This window comes from Oncorhynchus masou, chromosome 22 (assembly GCF_036934945.1).
Source record: "Oncorhynchus masou masou isolate Uvic2021 chromosome 22, UVic_Omas_1.1, whole genome shotgun sequence".
In the NCBI taxonomy this organism is placed as follows: Eukaryota; Metazoa; Chordata; class Actinopteri; order Salmoniformes; family Salmonidae; genus Oncorhynchus; species Oncorhynchus masou.
Window position 1 is genome coordinate 34,369,397 of NC_088233.1, and position 14,498 is coordinate 34,383,894.

General features: G+C 40.3%; 1 protein-coding gene across 8 annotated transcripts; it reads left to right on the forward strand.

Annotated features, from left to right (window-relative positions):
- Positions 1-10,198: 10,198 nt before the first annotated feature.
- On the forward strand, positions 10,199-14,345 carry fam169b (family with sequence similarity 169 member B). 8 transcript variants are annotated; one of them, XM_064929981.1, is made up of 9 exons: positions 10,199-10,411; positions 10,695-10,801; positions 11,007-11,175; positions 11,278-11,363; positions 11,704-11,878; positions 12,290-12,472; positions 13,220-13,389; positions 13,606-13,676; positions 13,988-14,345. In XM_064929981.1, exons 1-8 carry the CDS (start codon positions 10,375-10,377, stop codon positions 13,636-13,638), a joined length of 960 nt encoding a protein of 319 aa, XP_064786053.1. In that variant the 5' UTR covers positions 10,199-10,374; the 3' UTR covers positions 13,639-13,676; positions 13,988-14,345. The 8 variants fall into 8 exon arrangements, 6 of the variants coding, with proteins under 6 accessions (XP_064786053.1, XP_064786049.1, XP_064786050.1 ...); XR_010450927.1 differs by having other exon boundaries at positions 10,202-10,411; positions 10,659-10,801; positions 13,220-13,361; XR_010450928.1 differs by having other exon boundaries at positions 10,202-10,411; positions 10,659-10,801; positions 13,220-13,361; positions 14,037-14,345.
- Positions 14,346-14,498: the final 153 nt, after the last annotated feature.

Consider the following 14,498-nt stretch of genomic DNA (forward strand, 5'->3'; position numbering starts at 1 on the left):
TTAAATTGATACAGTAGAAATACAGTATAGACATTGTTAATGTTGTAGTTTAAAGAATGCCAGTTCTATTGCTTCTTTAATCAGAACAACAGTTTTCAGCTGTACTAACATAATTGCAAAAGGGCTTTCCAATTACCAATTAGCCTTTTAAAATGATAAACTTGGATTAGCTAACACAACGTGCCATTGGAACACAGGAGTGATGGTTGCTGATAATGGGCCCCTGTTCGCCTATGTAGATATTCCATAAAAAATCAGCCGTTTCCAGCTACAATAGTCAATTACCACATTAACAATGTCTACACTATATTTCTGATCAATTTGATGTTATTTCAATGGACAGAAAAATTATTTTCTTTCAAAAACAAGGATATTTCTAAGTGACCCCAAACTTTTGAACAGTAGTATATATGTATTATATAAATCATGATTTGGTGAGCTATATGTCAAGAACATATCAGGTTCAAAGCGTCACTACTCACATTCTGAGACTTTTTTTAGATTGTCCCTGCAAAATAAACTTAATATCACCTATTCAGTTAAGCTAAACAATCCTGAAACACATAATTTACATGGAGTACAAGTAATGATACAGGAAGTCAAAATCACATCAATGTTTAGCCTGGTCTGATGGTGTGGTCATGTGTTGTATAACCAGGAGTCCCGAAGCAGTTGAAAATAATCCGGTTTTATTCCCTATTCTTTATCATTCTAAACTTTTGTGAAAGGTGAAGTGGAACAATGATCAAAACACCATTTCTCTTTAGGGTTTGAATATCATCTATATGTGACATCTTCCTCTAAATCCTCACCATGTTCACCTCTACGGAGTCCTTTAATATATAAACTTAATGACAACAATGTCCCTCTTCTGGACGAAGTGGTTACAGCAGTTCTCTGTTGCTGTGTGTGAGTGTGTGAGCGTGAGCGTGAGTGTGAGTGTGTGAGTGTGAGTGTGTGTATGTGAGAGAGAGAGAGAGAGAGAGAGAGAGAGAGAGATCCATTTACAATATTTGAAATGTGTTTTATGTGTATATTACCTGAATGGGACGTCCAGTAGAGTGAACAAGTGTGTGAACTGAGACACCCCCAGACATGATGGTGCCATCCTCATGGCATACCACGTAGCTCAGTTGATAGAGTGTTGTGCTTGTAACACAAGGATTGTGGGTTTAATTCCAATGGGGGACCAGCAGAAAAATGTATGCACTCCCTACTGTAAGTCACTCCGGATAAGTGTGTCTGCTAAATTACTTAAGACATTAGTCAACATTGAACTGAACCAAATTAGCAACAATTGTCTTTCTAAACACACAGTCGCTGCTTAACAATAATCCCCCACCCCCTTGCTGGAAATCATAGCTCATGTTCATATGTTATTATATGATCTGGTGTGATGAATGTAGGTATGTGCCTTTTACCTCTATACTGCACAGCATTCAATCTGTGTGACTCCATGTGTGCCCACACACACACACAGTCTCCTGGTTTTGTAGCTAGAAGGCTTGCAGAAGGGGTCATGATATATACAAAACAAAAAATAAACACAACATGTAAAGTGTTTGGTCCCTTGTTTCATGAGCTGAAACAAAAGATAAAAGCTGAAGAACATACGCACATCCAGGTATTTTCCGCAGATCCTGGAGTCGTAGGCAAACTCATGGAAAACAGAAAGGAAAACGCTGCACACTGCTGCTGCTCATGCTCCCAGGTGATTTTATTTATAACAACATTTCGACCATTATGTGCCTGATGAAGACCTAAGAGTCAAAACCTGGTTATAAGTAAAATCACCTGGGAGCAAGAGCAGCAGTGTGCAGCGTTTTCCTTTCTGTGTTGGCTGAAATATAAGATCTCAGGAATGTTCCATACACACTAAAAGTTTATTTCTCTTAAACAGCCTGATCTTTACACAGGTATTGTAAATACAATACGTATTGTGCTGAGGACAATAAAAGGCCACTTTAAAATGTGCACTTTTGTTACAGAACACAATGCCTTAGATGTCTCTAGTTTTGAGGGAGAGTGTTTGTGTGTGTGTGTGGGGGGGGGAGTATTTCTGTCTGTAATAAAGCCCATTTGTTTGTCAGGAAAAACTATGAACTGTAACTCAGTAAAGTCTTTGAAATTGTTGCATGTTGCCTTTATATTTTTTTCAGTATAACTTGCACTTCATTCACATGACTAATTCTATACAGCCATCAAGGTTTTTTCTCCCAGCGGTATTAAATATTTTTAGAACTAACCCAAGATAGACCACAGCCTGTCGTTTCCAATGGGAGCATATTAATCCTAGTGGGCAGAACAAGCAAAGAAGTGGGCAGAGCCAAGCACGAGCTACTGAGAGCCTATTGACGTGTTCGAACATGTATTTATATATATATATTTATTTATTTTCACCTTTATATGACCTGGCCAAGATAAAGGAAAGCAGTGCGACACAAACAACAACACAGAGTTACACATGGAATAAACAAGCGTATAGTTAATAACACAATATAAAAAAATAAAGTCTATATACAGTGTGTGCAAATGGCGTGAGGAGGGAGGCAATTAATAGGCCATAGTAGCGAAGTAATTACAATTTAGCAGATTAACACTGGAGTGATAAATGAGCAGATGATGATGTGCAAGTAGAGATACTGGTGTGCAAAAGAGCAGAAATGTAAATAAAAGCAGTATGGGGATGAGGTAGGTAGATTGGGTGGGCTATTTACAGATGGACTATGTACAGCTGCAGCGATCAGTTAGCTGCTCAGATAGCTGATATTTACAGTTTGTGAGGGGAATATAGGTCTCCAGCTTCAGCGATTTTAGCAATTCGTTCCAGTCACTGGCAGCAGAGAACTGGAAGGAAAGGCGGCCAAAGGAGGTGTTGGCTTTGGGGATGACCAGTGAGATATTTCTGCTGGAGAGCGTACTACGGGTGGGTGTTGTTATCGTGACCAGTGAGCTGAGATAAGGCGGAGCTTTACCTAGCATAGACTTATAGATGACCTGGAGCCAGTGAGTCTGGTGATGAAATTGTAGCGAGGGCCAGCCGACTAGAGCATACAGGTCGTGTAACAGCGTGCGTCTAGGTGGTATGTGTGGGAGCCAGGCGCAGGAGAGCAGGGATGTCTGAAAAGCGTGTTTTAATAAGAAAGTCCACCAACACAGGAATGGCACAATCAAAAGGTACAACGCCCTTGACAACAGAAAACCCGTACAAACGCACGGAGGAACAAACAAAGTTCCGAGACTCATATACTTCAGAACCCGGGAAAACAAATAACGGTTATACTTAACCGAGCACCTCACAATAAACAACTAATCCCACACAAGCTGAGCTGTTGGCCGGGGTTGGGGTAGCCAGGAGGAAAGCATGGTCAGCCGTAGAAAAATGCTTATTGAAATTTTCGATTATCATGGATTTATCAGTGGTAACCGTGTTACCTAGCCTCAGTGTAGTGGGCAGCTGGGAGGAGGTGCTCTTGTTCTCCATGGACTTTACAGTGTCCCAAAACCTTTTGGAGTTAGAGCTACAGGATGCAAATTTCTGTTTGAAAAAGCTAGCCTTTGCTTTCCTGACTGTCTGCGTGTATTGGTTCCTGACTTCCCTGAACAGTTGCATATCGCGGGGACTATTTGATGCTATTGCAGTCCGCCACAGCATGTTTTTGTGCTGGTAAAGGGCAGTCAGGTCTGGAGGGAACCAAGGGCTATATCTGTTCTTCGTCTTACATTTTTTGAAAGGGGCATACTTATTTAAGATGGAGAGGAAATTACTTTTCAAGAACGACCGGGCATCCTCTACTGACGGGATGAGGTCAATATCCTTCCATGATACCCGGGATTTGCCTATTTTTGTTAGGGAATGCGTACTCTGTGAAGTGTGCGTGTGCAATAACTCCTTCTAAACAACGTCATTTTTAGAAACTTTAGCAAAGGTTAAAGTCTACATAACTTAGTCCACTCTGTTCGTAACATATTCTAGTTTTGGAAACTGAAAACTGTATTGAGATCAAATGTTTCATCATTGAGAAAATGTGCAGAATGTCAGCCAAAATCTTTCGCTCCATCTTCTCCCACTGCTGGCCACTGGGCTTGATCTCACCACCATATTTGGTCGTGAGTGGAAATGCCAACCGGATGCTTCACATTTATACATCCAGTGAAATATCTATCTGTGGTAGTATGCTGTCAAACACAAACATAAGTGACAAATATTTTAAGAAAATAGTTAGTTGTTAACCAGGGGTGAACATAGAATAAGGACCAACAAGGTTAACACAAACCATGTTGTTGTTAGTGATGAAAAATGAATTAACATGTTAGCTAAGACTTAGCTATTTAACGTTAGTAGCTATCTTATTTCACAGCCTAACATTAGCTTAACTAGCTATCTTGCTATACAGTTAACGTAACAGTAATGTTAACATCACGTAAAGACGTTTATGTTACACGTAATTAAAAACCTAATGCATCTATGAAGAACATAGATACTGGTAGCTAGCTAACGTTACAGCAAATACAGATCTTTAAGTGAATAGCAAAATGTTACATTAGCTGAAATACCTAGCGCCATTTCTGCCGAAGAACACAACGGCCAAAGCAGCCCCTAAAACGGCCCTTAGTGGCAACAAATCAGCCCAATTGGTTGAACCAATACACGCAGTCAGTCAGGAAAGCAAAGGTTAGCTTTTTCAAACAGAAATTTACATCCTGTAGCTCTAACTCCAAAAAGTTTTGGGACACTGTAAAGTCCTAGCTGTAAATGAGAATGTGTTCTCAGTCACTTTACCTGGTAAAATAGAGGTAGAATAATGTTTTTATATGTTTTCTCTATTATTTTAATAGTCTCCGCATAAGAGATTCGATTGACCGCTCTGACTGTTGCCACCTCAATCTCCTTCACCCTTACAGGGCACTCCATGAACTCGGGATCATGATCCCCACCACAATTGCAACACCTTTGTCCTTCTACACACCGTTCTTCAGCATAATCTGTCCTTCTGCACACACTTGAAACAAGGCCAAATCCTTTACAATTCTTCACTCTGGGTGAATGGAGAAAAAAAGAAAGAAAGTATGTCTGTGCTGTTATATTTTTATAAAGAGCACTTGCCTACTCATGTGAAGCTTAGTTATGTAAGGTAGGCTACGTTGTAAGAGCTTTTGTCCCCAAACCACTGCAGTGTTCAGATGCTGGGCACCAACCATACCAGGAATTCTCTTCAGGTATTCAACTTGAACAAATTTCGTCACCCCTGAGATGACTCCTTTGACGGGTGCTCTACCCCGAAGTTCAAAACACAAAACTTTTGTTGTCCGGATTATTTTGAGGCCCACTTCAATCTTCCTCTGTTCTTCAGAAATACAATTACAGTTTTTGCTGATTGCTTACACACTGAAAGTGAATGCTTAAACAAAAGCATCAAAACCTTAACTTTTATAACTATGTCGTAATCAAAGGCACCAAAAGTACAAACACATTTTCTGCTTTGCACTTCGTTTGCAATTCTACACACACTTCTGCAAACCACTACACACTGTTTCTTACATGGGACACATTGTTCAAGAATGAAATCTCTTGCAATCATTGAGAAAACACTTCTATTCAAAATGCAAAACATACCTGAAATTGGCAATACCTACACACACACACATACACACACACGCACGCACGCACGCACGCACACACACACACACACACACACACACACACACACACACACACACACACACACACACACACACACACGAAAACACTTCTACAGTAATTGAACACCAATTAGTCTGAGCCTTACCACTACAAATAGACCTCAGGTAAGATCACCTCTTTTGTGAGAACTTCGCAAACAAGGAGGCAGTGAGAGTGAGAGCAAGAGATAGATGAAGAGAGAGAGGAGTAGGACTAGGACAAGAACAAAGAAGTGGACCAAGCAATAGACATAGACATATTTCTGTAGACATTAGGGCCAATTTGGTGGACCATGTCATAAATCATGGCCTGACAATGAGGGAGGCTGGGCAGAGAGTCCAGCCCAACCTGAGTCGCTACACGGTAGCATCCATAATACGGACATTTAGACTGGAGAACAGGTATGTATTCAACTTTCTACACTAGACTGTACCTATGTACAGTGCCTTGCGAAAGTATTCGGCCCCCTTGAACTTTGCGACCTTTTGCCACATTTCAGGCTTCAAACGTAAAGATATAAAACTGTATTTTTTTGTGAAGAATCAACAACAAGTGGGACACAATCATGAAGTGGAACGACATTTATTGGATATTTCAAACCTTTTTAACAAATCAAAAACTGAAATATTAGGCGTGCAAAATTATTCAGCCCCCTTAAGTTAATACTTTGTAGCGCCACCTTTTGCTGCGATTACAGCTGTAAGTCGCTTGGGGTATGTCTCTATCAGTTTTGCACATCGAGAGACTGAAGGTTTTTCCCATTCCTCCTTGCAAAACAGCTCGAGCTCAGTGAGGTTGGATGGAGAGCATTTGTGAACAGCAGTTTTCAGTTCTTTCCACAGATTCTCGATTGGATTCAGGTCTGTACTTTGACTTGGCCATTCTAACACCTGGATGTGTTTATTTTTGAACCATTCCATTGTAGATTTTGCTTTATGTTTTGGATCATTGTCTTGTTGGAAGACAAATCTCCGTCCCAGTCTCAGGTCTTTTGCAGACTCCATCAGGTTTTCTTCCAGAATGGTCCTGTATTTTGCTCCATCCATCTTCCCATCAATTTTAACCATCTTCCCTGACCCTGCTGAAGAAAAGCAGGCCCAAACCATGATGCTTCCACCACCATGTTTGACAGTGGGTATGGTGTGTTCAGGGTGATGAGCTGTGTTGCTTTTACGCCAAACATAACATTGTGCATTGTTGCCAAAAAGTTCAATTTTGGTTTCATCTGACCAGAGCACCTTCTTCCACATGTTTGGTGTGCCTCCCAGGTGGCTTGTGGCAAACTTTAAACAACACTTTTTATGGATATCTTTAAGAAATGTCTTTCTTCTTGCCACTCTTCCATAAAGGCCAGATTTGTGCAATATACGACTGATTGTTGTCCTATGGACGGAGTCTCCCACCTCAGCTGTAGATCTCTACAGTTCATCCAGAGTGATCATGGGCCTCTTGGCTGCATCTCTGATCAGTCTTCTCCTTGTATGAGCTGAAAGTTTAGAGGGACGGCCAGGTCTTGGTAGATTTGCAGTGGTCTGATACTCCTTCCATTTCAATATTATCGCTTGCACAGTGCTCCTTGGGATGTTTAAAGCTTGGGAAATATTTTTGTATCCAAATCCGGCTTTAAACTTCTTCACAACAGTATCTCGGACCTGCCTGGTGTGTTCCTTGTTCTTCATGATGCTCTCTGCGCTTTTAACGGACCTCTGAGACTATCACAGTGCAGGTGCATTTATACGGAGACTTGATTACACACAGGTGGATTGTATTTATCATCATTAGTCATTGAGGTCAACATTGGATCATTCAGAGATCCTCACTGAACTTCTGGAGAGAGTTTGCTGCACTGAAAGTAAAGGGGCTGAATAATTTTGCACGCCCAATTTTTCAGTTTTTGATTTGATAAAAAAGTTTGAAATATCCAATAAATGTCGTTCCACTTCATGATTGTGTCCCACTTGTTGTTGATTCTTCACAAATAAATACAGTTTTATATCTTTATGTTTGAAGTCTGAAATGTGGCAAAACGTTGCAAAGTTCAAGGGGGCCGAATACTTTCGCAAGGCACTGTAATTGTTACACATCATTCTGCATCACAGTACAATACAATGTAGTCCTACAATATCAGTGAACAAAAAAAATAGGTATAGTGCTATGAAGTACATGTAATACAGTTTGATGTTACTGCGTACAGTATGACAGTACAGTATGTAAAAAAGAACCTAACCAATAACATATTCTTTCATTTTCTACAGAACTGCCAGACGACCTCCTGGGGGTGGAAGGCAACGTCTGTTCACCATGAACAGGAACTGGCCATTGTCAATCTAGTGTTGGCAAACAACACCATCCACATACATCAACTATGAGAGCAAATTATCGCAGATCACACAACATTCAATAATATCAACCGTGTCAGTATGTCGACAATCTGCCGCATCTTGCGTCAACACCAATTTACGATGGAGCAGCTGTCCAGGGTTCCATTTCAGAGGAACAGTGTTAGAGTCAAAGACCCTCACTATGACTATGTGCAAGTAAGTGTCATTGTACTATACTGTAATACAGTAATGGCAGTAGATTTTGTCCTATTGGCACTGCATAGATACATTCAGACAAAGCAGTATCTGACCTAGGCAGTGGAGGGGGTGTTGTCTGTGGAGGCACCTGCCTTGCCTGTAGCTTGTAGTTTTGACTGAATGTGCCTCACCCAACCCCCCACCCCTACCCCCATCCTTGTGTGAAAATGTAGACATTGTAGTCCTGTGTTTTGAGTTACACCTTATTCACTGTACAGTGTATGCATTTTCTGTTGCAGAGAGTCCTGGACTTTGATGCAGCTGCACAGCATCATTAGTTTATTTCATTGATGAAGCTGGATTCAATCTAGCTAAAACCAGGCATTGGGGCTGAAACGTTATAGAACAAAGAGCTGTTATGAATGTCCCTGGGGAGCGCGGGGGAAATATCCCCTTGTGTGTCGCCATTAGTCTGCAAGGAGTTCTCCATCACCATGCCACCCTCGGTCCATACAATACTGCACACATAATCATATTTCTGGATGCACTACATAATGCAGTTGTACAGGACGGACCAGAGCAGCCCAGGTTTGTTGTCATCTGGGATAATGTTAATTTCCACCGGGCTGCTCTGGTCAGGGACTGGTTCACTAACCACAATAACTTCACAGTTGTATACTTGCCTCCTTATTCCCCATTTCTCAATCCGATTGAGGAATTATTTTCAGCTTGGCGTTAGAAAGTGTATGACCGCCAACCACATGCCCGCCTGCAAGCAATGGAATAGGCATGTGGAGACATTGAGGTGGGGTCAATCCAGTGTTGGATATGGCACACAAGGCGATATTTTCCCCGTTGCCTAGCCAGGGGGGACATTGCTTGTGATGTGGATGAGGTGATGTGGCCAGACCCTAACAGAAGGTGGGATCCATAAACCATCCATCCCATCCCTTACAATACTATTTTGTTGTTTACCATTGCACTAATTTTACTGTAATTATTTTTTTCCTGTGAGTTTACAGTAACATATTGTATTGATTACTGTACTGTAATTCTACTCTGTGTTTGTTGTTGTAAAAACCTGCAATGGCAAAAAAATAAGCTGTCTACATTTTATTCTGAAGTCTTTCTATTTTGTGTTCATTGAAATGTGAGTAGATGTGCTGCGCTGGTACAATCTTTCACAGAAGCCTGTATGAGAACATTAAAAAGGTGTACAAAGTACTAAAGACAACAGTGTTTTGTGTAAAGTACATCAGTGTGTTGCTGCTTTGAAAGAGTTATTTAAATGGTGCATGTGTGTATCATTTTGTGACAAAAAATGCCATTTTGAAAGGATTTAGGTTTTGATTGCAGTTTCATTTTGACATAGAAGTGAGAGGTTTATCTCCAAGTGTTGTGTCTTATTTGGCTTGTGTGTAGAGTTTTTTGACACAATGAGCCAAATTCTGCAACAAGTGTGTAAGCAATTGCAAAAAAACTGTCAAACAAGACCACTCTTGGTCACTCTGACAGACTTTCGGTCACTGCGCAAACATCACCATTTTCAACACCTCAAATGGATTTCCCACATATGCATCCTTCCTCAACAAATGAATCCCAACAAGATTAATTTTATTTATTTTTTTACCTTTATTTTACTAGGCAAGTCAGTTAAGAGCAAATTCTTATTTTCAATGACGGCCTAGGAACAGTGGGTTAACTGCCTGTTCAGATTTTGTACCTTGTCAGCTCGGGGATTTGAACTTGCAACCTTTCAGTTACTAGTCCAATGCTCAAACCACTAGGCTACACTGCCGCCCCAGTATCCTCGTATCCAATGTTAGACAATTTCCTTTTTGTTCCAGTTTTTGATACTACTGTTGTCCATTCAAAACATTCGTCTTCACCAACTCTGTTCAATGTGGTGCTTGATTCGAACTCAGCATCCACTTCCGCCATCTTCTCCCCTCCTTCCGGTTTGCCAATTGGAATTGCTCTTGATCCTCCCATTTCGTAAACCCATTGCTCCCCACCCCCACACTTCTCTCAAGTCACTCCAGCGATGCAGCTTCCTATGACTAACTTGAAGTGCCTCTAAAAAAACAATGTTTTGATGTAAGTTTTCCCTGTCGTCACAAGGTGGTAGTGTTGCATAACATTCGTCGTCGTCCAGTTGACATAATTTTCAAGATGGAATCCAATCGGACCTCGCAAACACAAAAGACAGGTAAAAGAGTAACGTGAGACCATTATGTGGCCCAAATGGATAGAATTTTCAGTAGACGATTTATTATACGTTTTTTTATACTCTTAAGATGTTGCTGACAGTCAAACACGTTACACGGTCGAATTCCAAGCGTCTTGTAAAGTTCAGAGTTCATTTGCAAGCAGTCATAGACGCTAGACAATGTTTCAAGTTACGTTTAGACCTTGCTAGAATTAAAGTTTAATGTTATGTTTTACTTTTGCCCAAGGGGAAATCAAGGAAATATATCCCATTGACCTCCCAGATCTAGATTACAGGGCACTGAGTTCAACCTCTGAAAACATATTGACCTCCCTGGCGTCAAACACCTATGAAGGAGAGCGTTGGTTTCTACCCTCAAATGGCTCAAAGGTATGTTTTTTTAATGACGAGTTTCTGGTTACACTCACTCCAAATAAAACATAATGCTTCTGTAGGCTACAGATGAGCATCTCCCCATAATAATAATAATTTTAAAAAGATTACAGTCAGAGTGCAGTATAACTGCAGTACACTGCAAATACTGCATCCAAAAAACAGTGGACTGCACTTTTTAAACTGCAATCTTTTTTGTAAGGGTCTTACAAAAACATCCAATGTCGGTGACAGATCTGTCACCTGCCAAACTGAACCCCTTCATCAGGTGGAGGTGACACATGACAACGTGGGCAGACTCCAGCTGTTCGGTGATGACGATCCACCTTGCACTCTGCTGACTCTGCACATGCCTGTAGATGGAACTCAAGGTTGATACCCTACAGAGACAGGTTGCCTTTCAGATCCGCTGTGTTTGGTTGATGTTATATAGACTACCGTATAATGTTACATAGAATGTTATGTTTTCACAGTGGTGGCCCTGAACCTGCATGGAAAGTGGTGGTCTTTAAATGATGTTTTGAAGACATCCACCAAATCCAGATCTGGTCTTGTGATGGTACGTTCTTTACAGTTGCACTTGTGTCCTCCATGGTAAGAGAGTAAAGGGCATCCCTCTAAATATAGGCCTAGACCATGACTTCCCATTACCTTCATTTTGAGAGGGAGTAGGCACACATAAATTAAATATGCACTAAATTAAATATTTTTTACATGGTTATTACATCTAAAGGGTGTATTATTACATGTAATAACATGCAAAGGCCCCTCCATTCCTTTTGATATAATTTGATTTAAATTACGAGTCCCACAAATACATCCAATTAGGTTTTAAACCAGTGAATGTGGCTTTTGTCAATGTATTTAGGATAAGGCTTAGATGTGTAGGTCATTCACAGGTGCAGTCTGTTATGGAGAGAGTGATACTTTTCCTGCTTAGTCAAATCATTTTTGGAGTTTTGGAGAGGCCTTCAGGGGAAGAGATTTACTTCTCACCTCACCCAATGAGGGAATTTGGCAAAATTCTATGGCATAATGGGGAGGCAGTTGGATTCTACACCATCAAAAATAAAGGTAAGGCATTGTGTTAGTTTCTTATTTTCTGCCAGTTGACAAAAATAGTGTCTTACAAAAATATTCTCATCTGCACTCAATTTATATTTAGAACAGGAAGTGTTGCTAGGTCAACACAGTGCATTGCAACAAAATAGTAAGGCTGCACAGGCAGAAAATCAACCCCCCAAAATAAAATAAAAATATGTATGCGCTCGGTTTAGACAATAGGCTCTGTATTTGTATGTGTACATGTTGAATTTGGGTGAGTCAGAATTAAAGGAGTGTCACATTCAATCATCCCATTCCTGTTTTCAAGTAAATAATTTATAAAAGCTATACAGTGCAGGGAGGAATTTATTTTCTTTTGGGGGTTGCATTTGTTTTTGATCATTTGGTCAAAGCAACATCATGTATTATTGGTTCTTTCAGGAAGTCTGTGTGATGGATTCACTCGTCGAAGCTATCAGCTTTCAGTCCTTGACACTGTGTTTGTGAGGACTCAGTGGAGGAGGAGTGGTCTGGCACTGCAGATCCTGGCAGACTTCTGTGAATCCCTCCCCAACGAGGAAGTGATCGGAATCAGCTGTCCCATATCCCCAAGCATGATTAAAGGTGGGTCAGTCAGTATTAGAAATTCAAAGGTTAATTACGTCAATGCTGGTTGTAACTGTTGTAGTCATCCATGTAAAGATTGCTGAATTTATATAAGGACAAAGTCAGATAATATGAGGTGCTTCTAGTCAATTTGGAGATGGCATACGTTATCACTTGGTTGGACGCACAACAATTTATGGTGTGTTATGAAGGACTGTTTACCTAGTCAGAGATCTATGAGCCAGGAGAGGGTGGGGTGGGGTAGGGTAGGGCTTCACACTAGCTGTACTTTATCTTCCAGGATATGATTTACTGAATCATAATGTATGTAGCCTAATCTTTAGACATAGACCAACACTTTTAGATGACACTACATTTGAAATAATGCTAGCCACCTTGTCTTCTTAAAAAATAATTGGACAACACTTTCAGATAAAATGTAACCGCAATACCCATACTATACTGTATGTCTGGACTCCAAAACGTTAATAAGGTAATGAGGTTTTTTAAATTAGGAATTTGCAGCAGGAATGTTCAAGAAATATACCTTTTAAACATTATAACGTCATGTTTATGAGCACAATTTACAGCGAAACAAAGGAATGTTACTAAAGTAATTATGCCTTATGGACAATTCAGGACAACATCAAAGTTGCCCCATTTTAAGTCAAGTCTCAATTCCAGTGACCATCCATTGTAGATCTCCAACATCCCCTCCAGTCATTTACTGAAATGTACATGGTATGTCTCCACCTCTCTCTCCAGTGTGCAGCAAGTATCTGCAGATGCACCAGGACCAAAGGGACCGGCTCTATGAGGTGGAAGCTCCTGGGGGCTGGGGCCAGAGACGGAACATATGGCTCAACATACAGCTCAACCGAAGCACAAACAGTGAGGCCCTCCCTAGGTTTGGATCAGGGTGTACCAATGCAAAGGTTGTGTGATAATGTGAGACAGAAATATCACTGTAAACATCATAACATGGTCTGTGAATTGTAAGACAAGAAAGCACATTTTGAAAGCACTTCACTTGTAAATAGGGTTCATGTTTGATTATACGATGTCAGGATTTTAGAGCTGTTTTATTTTAATGCTATTTTCATACATTTTAAATATGAGTATGTCTTTGTAAAGTGGGATTGTCTTTGTAGGCTCAAGTGAGGAGCAATGTCCAACAACATTGAACAAGGAGAAGAGAAACTATAAATAATCATATCATCAGGTGAGGTCATTTTATTTTCTATTTCATTATGGTTACAGAGTAGTAGTTAGGAGGGACTGTTTATGACCTTGTTTTAGCTTTGGTCTCAACCTCAAGTGACTTTTAGAATCCATCACAACAAATTTAGCAACCACTGGATATTGTAACTAAGACAATTTATAATATGTAGGAGGAAAATAAGCGAACGTATCCATGGGTTAGGGAAATCAATGTGTAATCAAATATATTCCATCTGATTTAACCTACTCATTGTCTGAGGAATGTATATTTATAACTGTACTATCTGCCTCTTGCCTAACCCTTCCCTCAAGATGTCTCTTGATTATTGGTTTTCTGATGGTTTGGCTGTGATCACCACAGAAGTAAGAGAGAAGCTACCGGCAGACAAGGCTGAGGGGAGTGCTAATTCCAAACAGGCTGGGACATGAAATTAAACCTCAGACAACAGATGGATCATGGACCTCAGAAGACTTCGAGTTATGTTTTTTTTATGCCATTTGTCGCAGGACATAGAAGGGCATTTGTGTCAGTTGTTATTTTGAGCAACTATAAGGTGCTGACTAAGGCTAGAAATAATGGATGTTCAAAATGTTTAAAATGTTGGGACCTAAACTGCAAATAATTACATCTCAGTTTCATATTCTGCTTAATAAAGTGATAACATCATCACTGTGGTTATATGGGTGTCTGTTGCAATGTGTTTACTGCTTTGTAATCATTCTCTCCTTCCATCTTAGACTATAATTGGGTGTTAAAGTAACTGCCCAGTGAAAATCTCACTTTTAAAAGTTCATATTCTGTTAACTACTATCCAAATAATGT